Below are 23,718 nucleotides of genomic sequence, written 5' to 3'. Positions count from 1 at the left end.
AAAAGGCTCCCAAATGTCGTTATAGATTGTAATGTCCGATTCTTTCAATAAACTCGACAATTTGTCCATTTCAGCCGTCTCAAGTATTTTTTCGACCAGGTTTTCTTGTGTTGGGATAGTTGTCATCTTCCAAAGTCTCGCATATGCAATCCTAGCTATTGTAATTATATTCAGCATCAAATGCTTTTGCTCTTTATTGACCGGGACCGATGTGTGGTTTAATAAAAAGAGTTCTGGTTTCAAAGGTAGTGGAGTCATGAGTATCTGTTGTAACATTGTATGCACCATCTTCCAGAACTCCACTGCTTTTTTGCATGTCTACCACATATGGTAATAAGATCCCGGTGTCTTCACACACTTCCAGCAATTATTTGACATATTTAGGCGAGATTTAGCTAGCCTAACTGGGGTTAGGTGCCACCTATAAAACATTTTATATACATTTTCCTTCAATGATGCTGAGATTACATCTGTGTGTTTGATGTGTGGTGAAATAGCCCTTCTGTGCAGGTCAGGAAGGTCTCAACATTCTCAGCATTCTGACTGCAGTTCAGGACTGAATTATTCAGATAGGCTTTTTAATAGATAAAGGGTTTCCGGCAGGATTGCCTGCTCTGGATGGGGAAATTCTTGGAGATTTGGGAGTAGGAGAGTGGTGAAGCCTGAAGAGGGCAGGATTAGTGGGTGAAAGAGACCTCGGCAGGATATCATGATGTGGAGCCTACCCTCCAAAGCTGTTTTCTCCAGGGGAACTGTGTAAAGCTGGAGGTATGTGTAAATTCTTGAAGATCTTGAGCTGCCTCCTGGAGGATGTCAGCATTGTTTTCTAGTCATATGAAGTTGTTCTAATCTTTGCTAGGTCTTAAGTGTTTTATTCTGGTGATTTTTATAATTATTGGTTTGGAACCTGACAAAACTGGAAGATAGGGAAGGTTTCAGCAACCACATTAGAGATAAATGAGGATGATTGCTTCTCTTTCTGTGAGCATACTTGGTTTGGATCCAGCACTTAAAGTCTCTTCATAGAAATGTGTTTGATTTATGTTTTTTGTATTGTACCTTCAGTATTAAAACAAAAAACCAAAGAACAATTGGTGCAGTAGGAAAAATAATTTTTTTCAACTTAACCATCCCTGTGTGTTTCGCCTATGCTTTGTCAGGGCGATCTGTAATGTTGCCAGAAAGTTCCCAAAGTAGTTGAACTTCCAGTATTAAAACTTGATGAAATATGGTATAATGGACTGCTGCTCTTGCTTGTTGCTGTAATGGAATACTTCTAAAATTAGTAATGGCTGACTTTGATAGTGTCACACTGGTGCTGGAGTACTTGGTTTATGTAACTGAGAATTGGATTGAAACTTGATGTCTGCTTTTGATTTTTTTTCCTCTTTTTTTAGTATTAGCAAATCCTCTGCAATACATTTTGTTCTCTCCAGGTGGTTATGTACCTTGGTCAAGTCTCAAAGGACCTACTAAAGTGGCCTCGCCCTTATTCACCGCCTGTTGTGAAGCTTGAAAAAAGAACAAGTGCAGAATACGGAATGCCATCCACACATGCAATGGCAGCAACTGCCATCTCATTTACTTTCGTTGCAGCAACTGTGAACCAGTATAAGGTAGGAACTTTGTCACCCATCCAAACCAATAAAAATAGAAGAAGTTTAACCCTGCTATTAAGTGGCTAGAAACAATGAGGCTTAGTGTATTCTTCCCTCCTCTCCCTTCATCATCATCTTAGACAAACTTCTCAGTTGATAATTGCCTCGCAATAGCTGAGAATGAATCTGACATTCAGTACACAGTAGTTATTTAGGAATAAGCATAGTAGCATTATTTCAAATACAGCTAGGGAAGAATACCATCTTCCCTTATTGTATCTGCTTTTTATGGATGTCTGTCATTGGGGAGAGGGCATAATTCAGTGACAGAAAATCTGCTTTGCTTGCAGAACGAATGCCTTTGTCCCACTTGTTTACTCCTTTCCAATTGCCTAAAGACTAACTGGGCCTGTCCTAAAAGACTAACCTATTATTTATATAATAGCATCCTAATGCTTGTAGCACTATTTTTAATCTCTTTCCTAATAGTTCCCTCTAATTGAATTTGCCTCTTCAGTAGTCTGGCTCATTCAGAAACACTTCACTACAAGGTCTCATTCCTGCATATTTATAGCATATGTGTGAATTTAGAATAATTATCCTAATATCTATCACATGGTATACTGGATCTCATTTGGTATTCTGTTATCCAGTCATTCACCTTGGAAGATATTCATTTAGTGCTCTTCAGAATCAACTTCCATTTATTTCTTTTAACTTATTTAATGTCAGTTGCAGACTACGTTATTTCAACTGTACAATTTTTGACAGTAGTTATTTAGGAATAAGCATAGTAGCATTATTTCAAATACAGCTAGGGAAGAATACCATCTTCCCTTATTGCATCTACTTCTAATGGATGTCTGTCATTGGGGAGAGGGCATAATTCAGTGACAGAAAATCTGCTTTGCTTGCAGAATCCCCAGGTTCAATTCCTGGCATATCTTTTGTGGGAGGAATAGGGTTGCTAAATTGGCCCCGTGTGGGGGACTTCACTTCCTTGTCACATCAGGAATGATGTCATTCCCAGCATGACAAGGAAGTTCTTTCCCAAGCCCGATCCTCACATCTTTCCCAAGCCCGATCCCGCCCCCCCCCCCACTGGCCAGGTAAGCCGTGGCCGGCGGGGGGGGGGGGAGGAGAATGCTGGGAGTGGGAGATCCCCTACCCTCACCAGGAGAACATGATCTCTAGGGGAAGAGGATTAAGTAATATATGGTGTGACCTCAGTAAACCAATGGACTTACTAAATATAAGGCAACTTTGTTTGTGCAGTGTGTATATTACAAATATAAGTTTGTAAATGTGATATAACTTTTAAATTCTTGTGTTGCTAGGCCTGAGAAAAAAGCTGATTTTTTTCAGTCACAAAACTGCCTTATACTGAATCAGACTATCAGTCCATGAAGGTCAGTCTTCTCTACTCAGACTAGCAGCAGCTCTCCAGGGTCTCAGGCTGAGGCCTTTCACATCACCTATTACCTAGTCCTTTTTAACTGGAGATGCCATGGATTGAAACGGGGACTTTCTTCATGCAAAGCAGAGGCTCTTCCACTGAGCCACAACCTTCCCCAGCCCCTGTCCTTTCCTAAGATTGCAAGTAATGGTGTTCTGAAGGAAATGTAAATGTGCCCCTACTAGATTTTTTATTCTAGTTTATCTGGGAAGCTAATTCACACAACTGTTATCCAGAATTTACTAAATTCTGAGACCTAGAGGTAGACCAGCCATAAATGATGTCTAGTGTCTATTTGATTGTGTGATACATACGAGTGCTCAAAATGATGGCTGCTAATTCTCCCCCCTTATTTTTGCAGTATCCCTTTGAGCTAGGACTGATGGGAGCCTTTTTATTTTCAACACTGGTAGGCCTCAGCAGAATTTACACTGGAATGCACACTGTGCTGGTAAGATCTGTCTCTGGTACCATGGTGCATATAACCATATGTTGCTGTGTTTATACTGTGTGTATACTGTGATGTATATAATAAGTAAATGCTGGGAAAATATTATAGTAAAGCTCTCTCTAATTAACTTTTTCTAACTTCCTTTCACCCAACTTCTGCCGTGTCCCTCCTGCACTTCTAATACTGTTTACGTAAATAAATCAATCTTGAATGTTCCAAATTGTAAACTCCCCCCTTCCCCCAAACTGAGCAATTCCTTTAGCACCACAGTATCAGCAGCTTCCCCTCAGGGGAAATCTTTATTGGAAGACAGCACTGCACAACAGTAGCTTTCTCCGGTGGTCCAGAGGGAGTGGGTCAGTCCTTACTAATAGGAAGCGACTCCTCCTCTCCAGTGCAGGGCCAGTCAATCTGATTGATCCCAAATGGGGAGGGGCTTCCTTGGCTCTTCAGTTTTTCCTGGCACTGCCTAGGTGCAGGATGTTGACTGCTAGTGCTCCGTCAAGTATGGGATCCCAGCACAAAAAAGAAGAAGAAGAAAAAGACATGGAGAGAAAGGAGACGGTTAAGGCTTGTCAGGGAAGAAAGGGCGTCCAGCCTGACCCATCCCCATTTTCATCTCTTGCGTTGGATCGAAGTGTCAGTGAGCTGCAACGCCGACAGCGCTAGGCAAGCCTAGCTTCCTTCACACAGACTCCCACATGGGATTTCAGCCTTTGGGCTAGAAATCTCCCCCATTGGCTTATACTCTCAGGGGACGCAGTAGAGTCAGAAGATGCCGGCAGGAGTAACATTGGGCTGAGAAGCCTCTGCTACAGCTCTTGCAAGGCTGTCCAGATACCTCTCTGCACGTGGGGGGACGGCTGCCCGGCAGGTGAGGCAGTAAGAAGCCTTACAAGGCCAGATTCTTTTTTATTTCAGCCCACATTTGGCTAGTTTGAGTTATGGCCCCTTCCTCTCTTTCCTATCTTTTCTAAATTGGTCTCCATTGACTGAACACTGTCCTTCTTGGCGAGAAAAAAGTGCTAATGGCTGCTAAGGCAGGCTTAACACCCGCTGTGGGGGTAGGGGGAGTCCTTTGTGACCTGGACCTCCCTAGCTTTCCGAACTCACTCTTCTCTCATCAGTCCCCAGGGGATGAAGGGGAGAATAGTGCTGGATCAGAACCTACAAGTCAGGAAGTCAAAGCTCACCTCTTATCCTGGCTTGGCTCTGAAATGAGGAGAGAATTTAAGGAAGTATTGAAGGATCATGGTCTAATGGGCTTTGTCGTCAGACAGGGTACGCAGGCAACCTAAAAGGGCACATCCTTCTAAAACAGACAAGCATAGGGGGCCATCACCCTTCCCGCCAAAATCTAAGAAACGAAGGGAGGAAGACATTTCCACATATGGAGAACATAGCACCTTGGAAGATGAGCACTCAAACTCTGAGATGTCAGACCTGTCCTTTATCAACGAGGAGGGAGAGCTATTAGAGGAAGAAGAGGATAGCATGGCTACAACACAGGTGCAGCTTTTCCCTCAGGAGGTCTTTGCCAGACTTCTACCCAAAGTGTTGAGGGTTCTGGAGATTACTCCAACATGTCCAGATAAAAAGGACACAGGTTCTGCCTTTCCACAGGGGTCAGAAAGGGCTTTGCCTAAGAAAGGCAGTCTACAACCTGGCGTGCCATTACCTGCTGTTTTCCATGACATCATGAAGGCAGAATGGGAGACACCAGCAAAATCAAATGCCAGCCAATTGTTTCCAAGTTGTACTCTTTTACTCTTGATGTGGCTTTGGAAATCAAACTGCCTATTGTGGATGACCTGGTGCCTAGCCTGGCAACCACCTCTGTGCTTCCCATGGGGGCGGGCTCCTGCAATAGGAGAATCAAAAGGAACCCTGCAATAGGAGAATTGAACAGGCATTACATAGGAATTTTGATGCCTCAGCAGTATCAATTAGAGCTTCAGTGACTGGTTCCTTATTCACCAAAGCAACCTTCTCCTGGGAGTCAGATTTAGCTGCAGTGGAGAGTAACGTCCCGAAGGAGATCAGGGACAAGGTCAAGAAAATTGCATTAGCAATGGCCTTCGCTGCGGATGCTTCCATGCATGCCTTCCAATTCTCCTCTAGAGCCATGGGATTCAACATCATGGCTGGAGGGAACACATGGCTAAGAAAATGGGAGGTAGATGCTTCGGCTCAGGCTAAGGTGGCAGCAATCCCATTCAAAGGGACTAACTTCTTTGGTGAGGCATTAGAGAAGTATCTAGTGGAAGACAAAAAGAGGAAGAAGGTGTTTCTGTCAAAAAAGAAAGACCCACAGCACAAACAGAGGTTCCAGTCCTTTCGTGACTCCAAGAGGGTTTCAAGATATGGGACCTCCAGATCCCCTAAAGGACAATGGCACCCTAGGTCCAGATCGGACAATAGATCCACAGCCTTCGGACAATACAACAAATCACAGAAGAAAGAGATGTCTGCATGACTATGATGCCCCAAGAGTGATCACCAAGATAGGAGGCAGGCTACAGGAATTTTGGTCATATGGCATCAAATAGTTTCAGACAGATGGGTTTTGGACACAGTAACAAATGGATATTCTTTGGAATTCAGATCAATGCCACTGAACCGTCTTTCAGTTATCAAGGAACCCATGCAACCAAAAACATCAGCTATTACTACAAACAATTCACCTACTCGAAATCAGGGCAACAGAACTGGTTCCACCACATCAGAGGAACCAAGGAGTTTACTCTACCTTCTTAATAGTCCTGAAGAAAAATGGAGACATCAGAGCCATTCTAGATCTTCAGTGGCTGAATCAATTCATCAAGACTTGCAAGTTCTGGATGGAGACACTTCGAACAATTGTGACGGCCATCCAAAAGGGAGACTTCTTCGCTTACATCAATCTCTTGGAGGCTTATCTTCACATCCCCATAAAGAATGCACATTGAAGATTCCTCTGTTTTGGTTATGACAGGAGGCACTTCCAGTATCGTTCACTCCCTTTCAGTTTCAAATCCTCGCCCAGAGTGTTCACAAAGGTACTGGTAACATTGATGGGAGATTGCAAGGGATATCACTCTTTCCTTACCTCGACAACATCTTAATCAAGGCAGCTTCCATGCAGACGGGAATGGAAGCAGTAAAAAGGACATTGGAATGCCTAGAGAAGTGTGGATTTGTTATCAACACAAAAAAGAGTTCCCTCACCCCACTGCAGAAAATTGTTCATCTGTGAGTTCTACTGGACATGGTAAAGGACAGAATGTTCTTGTCTCTAGAGAGACAAAGGAAGCTGCAGTCCTTGATTTCACAGATCCGGAAGAATCAGTATCAGGAGGTTATGTCTCTGGCACAACTGGTAGACATGATGGTATCCTGTCAGGATGTGCTACAATGGGCAAATTCCATACACAACCACTTCAATGGTTCCTGCTTTCTGCTTCCTTATCAGAGAGCCATAGCTTGGTCAAAGTACCAAGAAGTATCCTTCAGGTGTTGGAGTGCTGGATGGATCCAGACAGGTTCCAGTTAGGAGTCCCTCTCAGGGAGCTGAAGAGAGTGTGCTAATGACAGACACCAGTCGGTGGGGCTGGGGAGCTCACTCACAGAGCAGGACAGCCCAGGGTACCTAGTCACAGAATGAGAAATCCAAGAGTATGAACCTACTGGAACTGAGAGCCGTCAGGAATGGACTATTATAGTTCAGGAGTCAACTGACAGAAGCCCATGTCTTAGTAAGAACGGACCACATGATGGCAAAGGCATACTTGAGCAGACAAGGGGGGACCAAGTTCAGGACCCTACACAAAGAAACCAGCCTCATAATAAGATGGGCAGAGAGAAACATCCGATCCCAGAAGGCAGTTCACGTGGCTGGACTGGACAATGTCCTAGTGGATCGATTAAGCAGAGGAAAGATAGATCAAGGAGAATGGATGTTGAACAGGGAAGTCTTCCAAAGAGTATGCAACAAGTTCAGCCTGCTGGACATGGACTTGTTTGCCAACGGCCAAAACTGTAAGGTACCAAGAGTCATGTCCAGAAGAAGGGCTCTGTGCACAGATGCTCTGAACTGCGACTGGCCAAGACGTCTTGTGTATGCTTTTCCACCGATTCAACTAATCCACAGGGTGATACAGAAAGCCATAGAACAATGAGCAGAGATGATACTGATAGGACCACATTGGCCCAGGAGGACATGGTTCCAGGATCTGAAGAGCTTATCAGTCTTGGAACCCTGGCACCTACTCATCAGGAAGGATCCGCTAACACAAGGGCCCCTTCTACATCCACATCCAGAGATACTTCATCTCACTGCTTGGAAATTGAATGCCACCAACTTAGACAGCTAGGCTACTCAGAGGAGGTGATTTCAACCATGTTAGCCTCGAGGAAAAAATCTACCAGCAGAAGTTATAATGCTACTTGGCAAGTTTACCGGAATTGGTGTTCAAGCAGACAGAAGGACTCACTGCCAATATCCGTTAATGAGGTCTTACTTTTTCTGCAGGAAGGCCTGAGCAAAGGTCTAAGCACAAGTACCTTAAAGAGGCAAATGGCAGCTATGGCAGCTATAGGGGGGTGTAGGAAAGGGAAGTCCCTCACACAACACCCACACATTAAAATATTTTAACAAGGTACGCCTCTAATTAACCCACCTCAAATTCATAGGTTCCCAACATGGAATCTTAACGTAGTGCTAAGGACGTTGACAAGAGAGCCTTTTGAACCTATGGCAATGTGTCCCCTAAAGGAATTAACTTTCAAAATGCTTTTCTTAGTGGGGATTACTTTGGCTAGAAGGGTATCTGAGCTGAATGCATTATCACTGGATAAAGAACTTTGCATTTTTCACAATGACAGGGTCATTTTAAGACCAGACCCAACCTTTATCCCCAAAATTAATTCTACCTTTCATACGGGTGCAGACATAAATTTACCATCATTTTGTACCAACCTCAAGCATAAAAAGGAAAGGGAGTGGCACTGTCTAGATGTTTGCTGTGCCCTCTGCTTCTATATAGATAGAACTAAATCTTTCCACAAATGCGAATCAATGTTTGTCCCTTTTAGAGAGTCATCTCTGGGGAAAAGAGTATCTACTACTTTAAGCAGGTGGATTAGAGAATATATTATTTTGGCTTATAAGGCTAGAAAGGTGGAACCACCAGAAGGAATCACAGCTCATTCTCTCGGGGGGGGGGAAGCCACTTTGGCTGCATATAGATCCTGTTCCTCATTGGAGATGATCTGCAAGGCAGCGACTTGGAGATCAGTTCACTCCTTTACTAGGCACTATAAAATAGCCTCAGCTGAGGCCACCTTTGGGAGAAGAGTACTGCAGCACACTCTCTAAATCTGGATGGTTAAGTAACCCTCCCTGGGACACATCGCTTTTATACATCCTATTAGTAAGGACTGACCCACTCCCTCTGGACCACCGGAGAATGGAAGATTTAAATATCACTTACTGTGAAGCTTCGTTTCTTGGTAGTCCAGGAGTGGGTCAGTCCTACCCACCTAACAGAAGGAGAGTGTGCTGAAGTATGTCTATTATAAATGAGGTCAATTAGGAATACAAGTATTGAAACAGGATTTTGTACATAGTTGGTAACAAGAAGGAAACTTACTGTTTTTTACAAGTTGTGTTAACTTTAGTAAGTAGAATCTATGCAGCAAGGTGGAGGGGAATTATGAGCTGACTATGGAGGCTCACAGGGACTCAAGGCTTGGGAAAGAACTGAAGAGCCAAGGAAGCCCCTCCCCATCCATGGATCAATCAGATCGACTGACCCTGTGCTGGAGAGGAGGAGTCGCTTCCCATTAGTAAGGACTGACCTGTTCCCAGACCACCGAGAAAGGAAACTTCACAGTAAGTGATATTTAAATCTTCCATTCTGGATGTACAGTGGGGAGGAGAAGGGTGGGGAGGAGAGGGGCAGGAAGTTGCCACTAGACAAATGACTGTAGAAGAGAAGTCTCATTGCCACTTCTGGCCCTATTTTCACAACATTGTCTTTCACTGTTGTAATTTTCTTCATTCTACTGAAGTGTTTCACTAACCAGTTTTGAACTTGAGAAAATCCAGGTTGGTTCCTTCTTTGTAGTCTTAGAAGCCATATATTATAGACTCAGGCTTGGGTCCAGTGATGTGCAAATGGAAATATAAACAGATTCAGTGCAGTTTTGGTTGGGTAACAATAATAATAATAACATTCAATTTATATACCGCCCTTCAGGACAACTTAACACCTACTCAGAGCAGTTTACAAAGTATGTTATTATCCCCATAACAAAGCACCCTGTGAGGTGGGTGGGACTGAGAGAGCTCCAGAGAGCTGTGACTAGCCCAAGGTCACCCAGCTGGCTTCAAGTGGAGGAGTGGGGAATCAAACCCGGTTCTCCAGATTAGAGTCCCACGCTCTTAACTGCTACACCAAACTGGCTGGGTAGCTATGTTGGTCTGCCGTAGAATAGTGAGATTTGAGTCTTGTGGCACCTTAGAGGCCAAGACGCTGAAGAAGGGAGCTCTGATTCTCGAAAGCTTACACCTGGAAAATCTTGTTAGTCTCAAAGGTGCCACTCGACTGAGACTCAGTGCACTTCTGCTTGCAAAAGATCTTGAGAAACACAGAGCACTTTGCTCCATATATATATTATAGGTTCCAGAAATTGTTGCAAACTGCAGGGATGCAGTAAGCTTGACTTAGTGCAAGCTGCTGCTGTGGTCTTTTTCTTGCATTTCTGCTTGTGCAAGAGTTGCAGCCCAAATGGAAATTTTGCACTGAATCCAACCCACAATTAGGTTTATGAAATATTGTAGGCAACAATGAAGGGCAAAAACATCAGGAAGAACTTTACTGAAGTTCAGCTTTCTGATGATATATTTGAATAATCTTAAGACATTCTCACAATAGACAGAACAACTTAAATTGAACTATTTTTATATTTAAAGGAGTATCATTTTTGGTTTGGGTTGGAGAGATGGCTGACTTGATGTGGAGAGTAGTTTCAATCGTGTGTCTAGTACAGACTTGTAACCTTGGGACCCTATTTGGGTGGAAAAGCAGCATATAAATATTTTAAATAATTAAAATATAAATAAACCTTAGATTGCTGCCTTTCTAATTGTGCTCTGCCATTGGGATTGCATGGTACTCCAGAAGTTATACAAGCAACTCAGTTCTGAAACCTTTTTAACAGACCTGTATTGCTTTATGCTCACGTATTGCTTAAGGATAATGGGGTCAGTTTGTTCCTCTCTGGTTACTCTTTATCCCTATCCCAGTTTACTTTAAAGAAAATAATGGTGACTAATAGAACCCAGTTGGAGCATTAATGGCTCCCTGTAGAATGAATGGGAAGTGAAAGCAGAATATACTTAGGCTTATGGAATCATACTCATTTTGTTGCTATAATGTACTATTTTAATATGTATAGGCTCTTTTTGTAGGAGTTAGTATACCTCATGGTTACCAGCTTTCAAGTTTAATACAGCTGTATGTTCTTTACATAACCGATAGCCTTTCACAGTGTGAAGATGCAACATGATTTTTTAGCTGGCAAGATTGTGCTAGAGGTAAAAAATGTTCGGCTGAAGAGGCTATTTTGGCCCCCTTCACTAATCGCTGTTAACAGCAGGCTCCTTAATATGGCATATTGAGCAGGCTCCTTAATGGGCATATTGAGTCAAGTTTCCATTCTTGCAAACTGCCCTTGCAAAGCATTAATTGCTATTAATAATTTTTAAATGATCGAAAGATGTTCTCCATCTCTTATAATGACATATATGGTTAGTGCTAACACATAGCTAATTTATAGCTTCTCTGTGGCTTACCTACTTCCTGTAAACTCAAAAGGTTTAGAGTGTGGGGTTCTATTGACCTCATTCACTTTTATGTTGGATTTATTTCAGTACAAGGAGCAAATTTTAATTTTTTGCTAACTTAGAGTCACTGTCAAATCAGTCATATATTTTAAAACTGTATCTTAATTGGGGTATATCATACCCCAATAGCTAATTAATGCAGTAGAATTTAAAGAAAGAAGATGGTTAATACAATGCGAAACAGATGATCGTTGCCTAATTGGCTCCCAAATGTAGGAAATGTAGGGTCTTCATAATACAGTTATGGGCCGCTGGCTTAGCCTATGTCCACATCATTCACTGTTACATGGTATGCAACAGTAACAACGTCATTATTTATTATTTATGTGAAAAACATAAATGGAGACTAAGCCACAAGAAGAGACAGAATTTTGTTTGTATGAAAAGCACTCTCCGCATAAGGTGCTTGAATAGAGTTGCCAGCTCCGAGTTGGGAAATTCCTGGAGATCTGGGGGGTGAAACCTGGAGAAAGTCCAGTTTGGGGAGGGAAAGGACCTTGGCATGGCAAAATTCCATAGAGTCCACCCCCCAAAGTAGCCATTTTCTCCAGGTGAATTGATCTCTGTGGTCTGGAGACCAGTTGTAATTCCGGGAGCTCTCCAGCCACTACCTGGAGGCTGGCAACCCTATGCTTGAAGCAGCTTGCATATTAGTTAAAACAATAACTACATAAAAACGTACTTCAACAGAAATGGCCAAGTAAAACTTAACCAACAGCTATAGGACCTTAAAAGCCAAGTCAACATTAGAGCCAGAAACTAAAACCCATCCATAAGTGCAGTGTCCTTAAGGCAATGCGATCATCCTAATAATGGCCCATAAAAACAACAATATACTAACAGCAGCAACCGTTATAGGCATAAAAAACAAAGGAAGGAGATTCCTGACTCTTGGTCATACCTGATCTGATGTATTTCCAATTTAGATTAAACTAGCTAACCATGGGGTGGGATGAAAACAGGTAGTAAATCTCAGCTAAAATCTCATTGTGGGCTCCTAATACGGATTACACATTTCCAGATAGTGTATACTTCCAGTCTAATTGCAGACACCCAATTTGAGGGGGAAGTTTAAAAGCTGCCAGTCAGCTGAGATTAGCTAAGATTCTGCTTCTGTTCTGCTCTGCTGCTGGGGATGCAGGGAAAGGCTTGGGGTGAGGAGAAATGAAAATGATTGGCTTTTGTTCTCCTCACTCTGTCCTTCTCATCATATTCTTGCTTTGCAGGAAACTGGTGTGAAGCTTCAGGACAGGCTGAGTGGTAGGATTACCAGCCTCCAGGAGGGCCCTGGTGCTCTCTCAGAAACCCAGCTGAATGCTATGGCATTATACTCCACTAAGGGCCTTGCCCTCCCCAGGATCCACCCCTAAAATCTCCAGAAATTTCCCAACCCAGAGTTGGCAGCCCTGCTGATTGATCTTGCTCTGCAAAGCTGAGATGCCTTGTTCATGTCAAACAGGCATGAGCGCCAAACAGTTTATTGAAAAATTAGGTCCCTGTTCAAGCCAGTGAGTGTTCCAAGTATCTCTAGCCAGAACCAGTGCAGCTGTCAGGTGTACTTCTAAGGCACATGTCTGTATTTGGAAATATTTGATAAAATCACACTAAGGTTTAGGGTTAGACTTAAAACTTCTTTTACACATAAAAACATCATATGTGAAGAGTTGTAATTTGAGCAGAAGTGGTGAACCTGGTAATATTTTCAATTAAATGTGTTCTGTGCACACATTGTAGACTCTTCTATTGGCCTAACAGAATCTCAAGAATTTTGCTGTTCAGGCACACAAATCCACATGTTAATGGATTTTTTTTTTACTTTTTACAACTCCTTTCTGTCAGCAGTGTATCTTTTGGTTTGGAGGCTACTCTTCCTTTTCATATGAGAGCTGCTGTAGCATAGTGGTTGGACTGTGAATCAGCATTCTGCTAGTTCAAATACTACTACTGCCATAGCTCAGCAGGTGGTCTTGGTTAAGCCACTCTTCTCAGCCCCAGCTCCCCAGCAGTATTGTGGGGATAATAACAACACTATGTTCAACGCTCTGAGTGGGCACTACTCTGTCTAGAAGAGCAGTATATATGTGCAGTTACTATTATTATAACTTCTTAACATGTTACAAGGAAAATTTGTGAGCAAATTACTTGCTCTTGTCTGAGTTGTAGGCTGTAATATCCATATGGATTTTCATTGGGAATTGTCCCAAAATCATTTTGGAGAAAACTCATCATTACATCAAAAGATTTCCCAGCATAGGCTAGCTTGTGACCTACTAGTAGGTTGCCTGCTGCTGCAGAATAAATTGTGCATCCATGGAAGATTCAAGAAAAGATTGTGGAAAGATCTGCTGTGGCCTTTTAAACAAGCTTTTACTTTATTTTTCTTTGTGCTGCTTGGCTGATAGCTCCATTTCTGATGCTCTTCCTAGTCCATGTTCTGCTGCTAGGAGAAAATAATGCTGCTTCTGAGTGTGTGTGCACGGTAGAGTAGTTTCGGGATATTCTTCATTACTCAGAAGTTGCTCTGAAAGAAAACACCGAACTATTTGTTTAATCATATACGTTATAGTATATAAATTGCCTCCCCTCTCCTGCTGCATCCCAGAATGCCCCTGTGATGCTACCCCTAGTGTCTCCTGTCCACTAGGAACAGCATTTGGGGCTGCACTGGGAAGTAAGAGGTGAGAAATTCATACTCCATGTTTTTCAGCTGCTGTTACTGTGCTGCTATATCCAGTTGTACTGCTGTATCATTGGCTATTAGTTGTATTGCTGCCGCCAGGCAAAAGAGTGCTGCTATTTTTATACGATGTTTTAATGTTTTAATATGGAACGTTTTAAAATGATTTAACGTTGTTATACGCCCTAAGCCCACTTGCAGGGAGGGCGGAATACAAATATGATATAAATAAATAAAAAATAAAGAAAATAAAGACTCCAGTGGGTCCAAGCCATTGAGTAATCACTAGACATGGCACGAACAGCATTATGAATGAAAAAACCCCACGAACAGCCTGTTCATCTGTTTGTGAACAAGCCATTGTTGAGGCTCCATTCTAAATGAACAAGTGGTCATTGCAAGCCTCATTCGTTGCCTTCATCAGCCGTTCATCAAGCCAGACAGTCTGGGGCCTTTCAGTCAGTTCCCCTGGCAACGACAGGGACTGAACTCTCCCTGAACTCCTTCTGGCTTTCCTTCTGGCTTTAACCCTTCAAAGTACTTTCAGCAGAGAGTCCCATTTTTTCCACTGTGAAGAGAAAATGACAACAAAGGGGGAGACCCATGCATCATGCCTTTCCCGGGGTGCAATCTCTCTGAAACTTGGGGGGTCTTCGGAGGACAGTGAGGACTACATCCCCTGCAAATTTGGTGGGTATTGGACATTGGGAAGGTTAGTTTGTGAGGTGTTTAAAGGGCCCTGCCCCTTGCATGTGGCAGGAAAGGGCCCTTTAAACTATCAGCTTTCTGCAGAAAAGGTTACAGAATAGCCCTTTCTTTTTATCCAGTCTGTTGTGTTTTTGTTGTGAATCTTTTTGAATAGCTTGGAAAAAGAAGCTTCTGTACGTCCATAGCGGGTTGCAAATGTGCTCATGGCCTTTAAAATTTTTATTCTTTAATGTTATCATCGAACACATTAATGAAGTGTTCAAAACACTCATTTGCTTGTCTCGGAAATTGGGCTTTGACCTGACAGAGCTGGTTTAAGGCTCTTTGTTAATTACTAGAGTAACAGACTTTTTTGCCTGGAGATGCATGTGCTGAATTTGGGAGATGCATAATTCGTATGTCTTGTACTGTGTTCCTGCCTTTGTGGTGGTTTCTACCATCTTTTTATTAATATGTCATCCTTCTTGTGCAAAGTGAATGAAGAGAAGGATAATCTTCTAGAAATGATGAAATTAAGTGGTGAGATTATGGGTGTGGAAAGATGCGTGCTGACAGAAAACAATTGTTTAAACTTGTTGAAAATCTATTCCTGAAAGTAGTCTGTGTGTATTATGTGCCATCAAGTTGCCTCCGACTTATGGCTACCCAATCAATGAAAGACCTCCAAAATGTCCTGTCATTAACAGACTTGCTCAGATCTTGCTAACTGGAGGACGTGACTTCTTTTATTGAGTCAAGCCACGGGGGGCGGGGGGAGATTTGTGAATTTCCTGCATTGTGCAAGGGGTTGAACTAGATGACCCTAGAGGTACCTTCCAACCCTATGATTTTCTGATTCTTGTCTACAGTAGACTAATTCAGTGAATTGGTCATTGGAAGTTTTGTTTCAAGTTGCAGTGATAGTTGTGCTTGCCCTTTGTAACTGGGAAAAAAGGCAAGGAGTACTTAAATTGCTTAAAAGATGACATTAATTGAGGGACACCTTGCCTGTTGACTCAGATCTCCTCTTCTCGGATACTGTAATCCTTTGGGAACTTGAATTGGTCTATTTCTCTTCTTCCTTCAGTTTTCCTCCCCTCTCCCCTTTCACTGATTTTCAGCAGCTCTCAGCAAAGAACAATAAGCATTCTCATTATTCATCAGGCCAGTTTGGGGGGGAAATGGTGTCCCCTTTGTCAATGAAAGTAATGTTTTTCTACATACATACCTTGTAGAAAAACACCACCACCAGTATGCAGAAACCGCTACCTTATTTAAAGGAGGCTCTGTTTCATTGCTTTTCTGTTATGTATTTATCTATGAACGTCCATATGGAACAAGTTGCTGATTGTAAGCACCTTCACATACCCACTTCCCCGCCCTGCTGTTCCTCCAAGTGTACTGTATGGCTTTCCTGTATACTTCACATGTAGAGCTTCAGCCTGCTTTTGAGACACCCCTGTTGAGTCTGTAAGTCGTGGTTCTGGACATTCCAGCCCTGACAGGAATGGATTCATAGGATCCATCCCACTGTGACTTGGGAGGATCATCATCCGGATTCTTAAGAATATGAACATGAAAATAATGGAGGAAAAGGCTAGTGTAGAAGAACCAAGAAGATGTTGGCTATAAATTTAACTAAGTGAAGAATTGATAATGTCTGCTGCTTCTTTTAGCTCTTAGGTTCTAGTAAAGAGGTTACTGATACTAAGGATGCTTAAAATGATGAGCAGAGTGTTTCAAGAAGCAAGCAATATGGTGCACTGAATCTTTTGTCACCTGAAGTAAAATGCACACACAGAATGGGTAGCTTTCCCCCACAAGTGCCAAATAGACTTCTGTAAGCCTTCTTGACCTGCTCCAGACTTGGCTTGAATATGGCTGCCACTGGTATGGGTCCAAAAAGCAACAGGTATAAATTATGCTCCCTCTCTGCTGTGCCAGTGCTGTCTGGGAGCAAGCAGGGTCCTTGGAGCTTGGCTTGGACCTGGCCACTGGCAATGTGATCCAGGATACTATGGCCAGAGGTTCTGCTCATTGCTTCTTGCACCCCTGGTGGCTGGGGATAAGCTGAGCCCTGGGGAACGAATGGTGAGACAGGGTGGAAGAGAGAATGCAGCAGCTCTTGCCCTCTTTTCTTCTTTTCACACCACTGGGAAAAGAGGACCCAAAGCCTACTCTCACAGCTGAGGAGTTTGTGCTTTGCAACACACTCCGAGAGAGTGATGACCCACAGTTTGACTACTGTAAAGTAATGCCTTTTTTGAGACTAGCAAAATATTCATCAACTGATGTTAAAAGGCTCGGAGCAAGTGTTAGGTCAGCTTGGTAGGGCAGGTGCCTGGGGCTCCCGTAGAAAGAGTATTGCTGACCAGTGAGGTTGCAAAGAATAAGTTGGGCTCTGCTGTTTCCCTGTGTGCTTCTTCCTGGAGGTGGCAGCAGACTGTGCCTTAAGTCCTGTCATGCTCATTGGGCTTAAAGGGTAGCAGAGGAGTGTCACTCTGCTTTATTTTCCTGCTGAAACAGGTTGCTGTAGGAGGCCTCCTACTTCCCATCCCACGGAAAGTGAAGATTAACTTAGAGGCTTCAGCGATGTCATGGGAGCTGACTTTCTGTTGGGAGGGAAATAAAACAGGGCTCCAGTGGCTTTTGTTGGAATAAAATGGTATTAGTCTTTGAAAGTACCATTGGACTCTTGTTCACCAGTTGAAGTGGAGAGACGGTATGTATGTTGAATGAATAAATGAATAAATTAGTTTGTGCTGCTGCAGATAAACACAGCTACCCAGGTGGAATTATTGTTGGGAGGGATGCAAAGAGGGAAAGAGCCTAGTATATTGTCTTTGCACTCCTTGAAGCTCTGCTGGGACATTCTGTTCCTTCCTCCAGGAGGGGCCCTTCTTAAGCATATACACACGAGCTCACTGGAGGAGGTTTTGCCCAGATTCCTAAGACCTGCAGCTGGTCCTGAAAGGACTGCTATGCTTGCAACCCTGCTTTTTTAAAAAAGTGAAAGCACGGTGAACAATCTCAACTCATTTTAAAGCAGTATCTATATTATTTTTTAAAAATAAAAAATATGGAGCATCTTACTGGTCAGTCATTATCCTAACAGTATACGGTGATAAAGCACCAGAGTCATAGCCACGTGGGGCATGGAGGCCTTCTTAAATTATCAACTTTCATTATTTATTATTGAAGTATTTAATTATTTATATCCTGTTTTTCTCTATAATGGAGAACCAAAGTGGCTTACAATACTGAAAAGACAATAGAAATAAACGATAGAGGGGGAGGGCTTCTGAGTACAAAGCAAGTTTTCTCTCCTGACTGATTTATATATGAGCTTATGTTTTTACTTTGGGGCATGTAAGAAAAAAACAAGCAGGCTGTATTCTTACCCAGTTGTTCAAGATGAAGATGAAGTCTGGGGCAAATCTTCCAGTATCCTGTCCAGCTGGCCAATTAAGATCCTCTTCTCAGGGCTTTGTGTGTATCCACATGTAGATGTGAGGCAGATGGCATCCAGAGGCAGGATTTTTTTTTTAAGTAGTGGCCCCTTGCCTTTGGGATGCTCTCCTCCTTTGGGCTTGCCTGGGATTTATCCTAATGCTGTTTAGGTGCCAAGCTAAAACTTTTTTTAAAAAAACAACAACCCAGGTTTGCACTGAGGATTCATCTGTTTTTTAGCTGCATTTATGGTCTGCTTCTATGAGTATCATTTTAGGCTCCTTAATGTAGTTTTTATGGCTTGTATGTTGATTATTCTTATGCTGCTGTTCTATTACTCTGTAGTATTAATTTTATTTTGTAAGCAGCCTGGAGAGGCAGTTTTTTGCCTTCCTCTTGGCATTGAGCAGGGGTGGTCATGGGGATGGGGGTGAGAACTGTGAATTTTGTGCATTTTGCAGGGGTTGGACTAGACGACCCTCCTTCCAGCTCCATGATTTAGGGTGGTGGGTCCTTTTAAAAAACAAAGAAAGTAGTATTTGCAAGTCCTGAGATGTGTTAACACTTTTAGCCAATTACTTGGCTGTGCTTCTTTCAGTTACTTTTATTAATGGTTCACAGCTAAATGCATTTATCATCTCTACAGCTTGTGTTTGTAAAGCAACATTGTTGAGTGTACTTCTAGGAAATAGTTGATTTTAAGTGTGGGAGAAAGACTGTTAAATGAAAGTTGGACTACGTTGCATGTTTAAACTCATCTTCTGTCTGTCTTTTCAGGATGTGATTGTTGGCAGTCTGATCTCAGGGCTACTGATTGCAGTCACGTATCCATCCTGGGATTTCCTTGACCATTTGATGCTCACCAGTGCTTGGTGCCCTATATTCTGCATTGTTGTGCCTCTGCTCTTGTGCTACAACTACCCCAGACTTGATTATTACAGTCCTACAAGAGCAGACACTACCACAATTTTGGGAGCTGGAGCAGGGGCAACGATAGGATTTTGGATGAATCATCACTACATAACAAACGTTTCAGCTGAAATTGTCAGTCCTACTTCAGCTATGGCTGAAATGCTCTTGATGATGCTTGCAAGGTTTTTGGTGGGCATTTGTTTACTGGTTGTCACTCGGCAGATTATTAAAAGCATGGCACTTAGAGCAGTGTGTTCTTGGTACAAAGTTTCTGTTGGTGATCTTGTAGCCAGACAGCGAGCAGAAATTGAGGTGCCCTATAAGTTCACAACCTACTCTTTCATTGGTCTTAGTGCTACAGTTCTGGTGCCATTACTGCATGAGATCTTAGGCTTAAACTGAGTAGCATATTGCCTGGCCTTTTTTTTTTTACCCAGTCCACATTGGGTGGGGGGTAGGGTCTAAGTTGTGCAGCAGAAAAATCTCCACCCAGGTATGTTGTGCTTTTCTGCACTGATCCAAAACATAGTTAGTACTGGAAATGCAAAAGGACCTTTTTTGTAGAAATAAAATGCGTGCTGCAGTTTGGCATGAGCAGACTTAGAATACAAGTAGCTGCTGCTGGACTTGGCTGTCTTTGAGCAAACCTTTAGCTGAACTATGGCCTGGTACTCTGCCATGCGAGACCTAACAGTCCCCTCTGTCCTACACTGCTTGTAACAGAAGCAAGATGTCACCAAATGAATGCATTGGAAAGGATCCTTACAGAGAGGGATGCTCCGTTTTTTGTTTTTTTAAGTGTTCTGTAAGCATGTAGGTTCAGAGAGGGAGTAAAATGAGGAGAGGCCAAAGGTGTCAAGAAAAGGAGATGCCGCTCTTAATGTCAGACAGATTCTCGGCCATTAGTTTCATTGTAGGCAATGCCAGTAAAAAAGAATAAGAGCTTTACTGAAAAGTACAAACTTAAGGTCTGTACGGCACTGGCTAGATAGCCTGAGCCTAACCAAGGCCCATCTAGCACAATGATTTAAGCACCCAAGTTCATATCCTAGGAAAGAGACACCCACTTACCAGGGTGTGATGATCAGTGTTGCGATGTTCATAACGCTCCCTGCTGAGGTGGTGCCACATTGGCTCACCTTGACATCTTTCAGTGGCAGGTTTTTATATTGCTTGTCAGAGAGCAGTGCTTTAAAACACACACACATTCTGGAACTTTTAAAAATCTGATTATTGACCCAAATTTCTCGCTACGTTGTAGATCAGCTCTTCTTCAGTTTTACTTTTCTATCTATAATTTGAGATTTTCCAGCTGCAGCGTATTTTTTAGGCTCCAAACTGCTTTGAGGACAGACTGCAGCTGACAGTGAAGAGTCCCTGCTGAAGTATGCTTTGGCTTATGGCATTGGGCTCTGTTACGGTTTCCAGCCTTAACATTTTTGCAGCAGTTCTTGCTGTTCTAGAATTGCCCCAAATTGGTAAAGACAACCAAGCTGCTGTAATTGCCTAGGCCCTGGAGCACTGAAGCATTAGGACTAAGAAACTGCAAGCAAGTACAGATATAATGCTGTATCTGTTTTTAAATGGTCCTAACCCTTTCTTTCCTTAATCACTTTCCTTAATCACTACCATTGTGCCCAACGGTAGTGTTCTGTTGAAATTTAAAGCTTCAAGCAAGGATTCTACACCTGTGATTTTGCTGCAATGGCTGTATTTTTTTTAAAAAAAGTTTCCCATGTATTTGAGTTCTGGGATGAGGCAAACCTCTTCACTGAGTTCTTCCTCAAGCTAACAGAGATGCCAAAGAAGATGCAACCCCCCCCCCCCAAATCTATGACCAGAAATCATTGTGTGGTTTCAGCTTTGCATAAATAACCCACTGTAGGAAGGCAAATATATTACAGTATCAACTAGATTTAACCTTAAATGCTTTAGACTCACAGGACAGGGAAATTAACTGGTATCTAAGTGTGAAAGTAATTTTAAAAAATTAATTACTTAGAAAGGGAACAGCTTCAGTATTATACTATGTGGTTTTAAATCCCCCTTCTTTTCCTGTATTTGCACTTGTGCCAGGCTGAAGTGTTTGCATTTCTCTGAGCACCTTTACATATTGAGTGATACTTGTGTTCTATGATATACAGGCTTATGAAGGCTAAAGACCTGAAGCTGATGGAATTGTTGTATCAAAATGTAAATTTCTAAGGCAGAATTAGATGCTTCAAAAGAGACAGGGAGCTCCTGACTGTATTCTTGAAATAATGTTACTATAGATCACTTTTAGGGGAAACTGACCCCCTTCCGGGCAGTTGTGTTCTTTCAGTTTTGTACCAAAACGAGAAGTGAGCCTGTTTGGGAAAAACTGCTTTGGGGTGATAGTGTGGTAGGTTTGCAGGCACGAGAGGTTAAGCCATCCCTCTTTCCTGCCCATCTGTCTCTCCATGCAACTGAGGCAGGATACTGTAGGGATTAGGGTCAGACTACAAATGGAAAGCGCTAGGTTCCAATCCCACATTTGGCTATAAAGCTCACTTGGTGACCTTGCTCTGAACTTGCAAGTTTGTTGGGAGGATAAAATAAAGAATCATGTTATGCTGCCCTGAGCTCTTTGGAGGAAGGGTAGATTATAAAAGTTATAGATAAGTGCCTTTCTCTCAGCAAAACACAGGCTTGAGCCTGTGTTTGCAGAAATGCCATCTAATTCTGCCTCAGAGGAAAACATACTGTAAATATAAGATTCTTTATTTTGTGTCTGGCTTTCTAATCCTTTGAAATGTATATGTATATCTTGTGTGCTTTTGGTTACAAAGCTGCTTTCTTTATATTGCAACTATTTTATTTTGTATTAATACACGTGCTCAGATTCAACCTGCAACTTCTATTTTTATATCATTAATTTACAGTAAGTTGTACAGTATAAATTGCCCTTAAAATTTGTCATTTCTGGCTTTTTGCAAATTTTAAGTGTTTCCAAAACTATTTTTATTAAAACTTATTTTGTCAAGTATCTTTTTTGGTAAGAGTACGTAAGCAGCATCTCCTTGGAAGTATGAATATAGGAATAACTTCCTGTACAAGGAATTAGAGACAACACAGCCCTTTGTCAGTTCTTATTTCTGTATAGGGAGAAGTGTGCGTTTTGCAACAAGTCATGCATATTAATCACACAGTTTCCTTGTTTACCATGAGAACGTTTAGATACATGGCTAGCTTTTACATCCTGCTAACAGCTCTGGCAAGTAGAGCAGTCAGTGTTCTTTCCTGTTTTCCAATCGAGGTGTGAGAATAGTTTGCTGAAGAGAAGCCAGGGAGTCCATAGTTCATGGGAGATTAGAAGTGAGCACTGCCTTTTAAGGTTGCATCCAGTGCAGATCTGTTGGGCTACCCTAGTTAACCTGAAACCTCAAAAGAAACTGCAGGAGGAGCTTTTAAAACTTGCATGGGCAAAAAGCCACACTACCCCGCCACCACTAATGGAGTGTATCTTCATAAAAATTGTGCTGCCCCTCTAACATTTACTGTTAGAGCCACCGGTTGACGTAGGCCCAGTGTACAGAAGGTGGGTTCAGACGGTGGTTGCCGGGCACGGGGAGGCGACCAAGAGACCCCCCCTTTAGGGGGCAGGGGGTTTGGCCACTTGCCAGTGGCAACCCCATGTGCCCGCCCGCCAGGCCAAAGTGGAGCGCGCAGTTATTCCCTGCACAGACATGAACGGTGGGTGCTACCAGTGGCCGCCGGGCCTGGCAGGCACAGGGAGGCAGCCGAGAGACGCCAGAAAAGTATTAGCCCTTGTCATGCCCATGCTCTTTACTGTAGGAACAAATACAAAGGTTCTGATGGACAAGTGTGAGGAAGACTCATTAAACAACCATAATGGTAGTGCAGGAACAGGTTGCTCAGTGCATATGGCCTTACTGCATGAGACTGGGAGAATGTCAATGCCGAACTCCTCAGTATTGCACTAAGGCAGAAAGGATAGTTTCTTCATGGCTGTTTAGTAAATATTTGACAATGTTGGCAAACAGAATAAAGACAAGGAGTGACCACCTATGCTGGGTAGTTTCCCACCACAACTGACACCTGTTGAAAGCTGAAGGGCCATAGACAAATGCCAAAAACTGAATGTGAAGTTCTGTAACAGAAAGAAGCTTAACGCAGGTACGCTGGTGAGAAGGTTCTTTACAACATTTACTTACTTCATTTACACCCCACCTTTCTCCCAAATGGGGACCCAAAACAGCTTCCATCACTATCTTATCCTCACAGCAACCCTGAGAGGTAGGTTAGACACAGTATGTGAGACACTGGCCCAAGATCACTGAGCAAGCTTTAGTGGCAGAATGGAGATTGGAAGCAGGGCTTCCCAGATGTTAGTCAGGGGTTCTGTGAGAAATCATGAAATAAATACATAAAAATTCTGAAATATGACAAATTCCAAACATCCAAATTCAGTCAACAATTCAACATTAGCGCAAAAATAAACAAGCCCAAATATCATTTCAAAAGTAAACCTTATATTGACTTTGGCTGTGAACTTTACTTTGATGTTTAAGTAAGCTATTTTGAGATTTGAAAAAAAAATTAGACAATACAAAAAGA

At 42.5% G+C, this 23,718-nt stretch overlaps 1 protein-coding gene across 1 annotated transcript in view; it reads left to right on the top strand.

Moving 5' to 3' along the window:
- Positions 1-22,045, top strand: part of SGPP2 (sphingosine-1-phosphate phosphatase 2) — a 53,901-nt gene extending 31,856 nt beyond the window's left edge. Inside the window, exons 4-6 of the mRNA XM_054982132.1 lie at positions 1,437-1,616; positions 3,416-3,505; positions 18,985-22,045. Coding sequence (XP_054838107.1) covers positions 1,437-1,616; positions 3,416-3,505; positions 18,985-19,521 — 807 coding nt within the window. The 3' untranslated portion in view covers positions 19,522-22,045. The remainder of the gene's footprint in view (positions 1-1,436; positions 1,617-3,415; positions 3,506-18,984) is intronic.
- The last annotated feature ends 1,673 nt before the right edge of the window (positions 22,046-23,718 follow it).

This window comes from Eublepharis macularius, chromosome 6, assembly GCF_028583425.1.
Source record: "Eublepharis macularius isolate TG4126 chromosome 6, MPM_Emac_v1.0, whole genome shotgun sequence".
NCBI classification, from domain to species: domain Eukaryota; kingdom Metazoa; phylum Chordata; class Lepidosauria; order Squamata; family Eublepharidae; genus Eublepharis; species Eublepharis macularius.
Note: the sequence above shows the minus strand (reverse complement) of the source record. Positions and strands in the feature narration are given on the sequence as shown.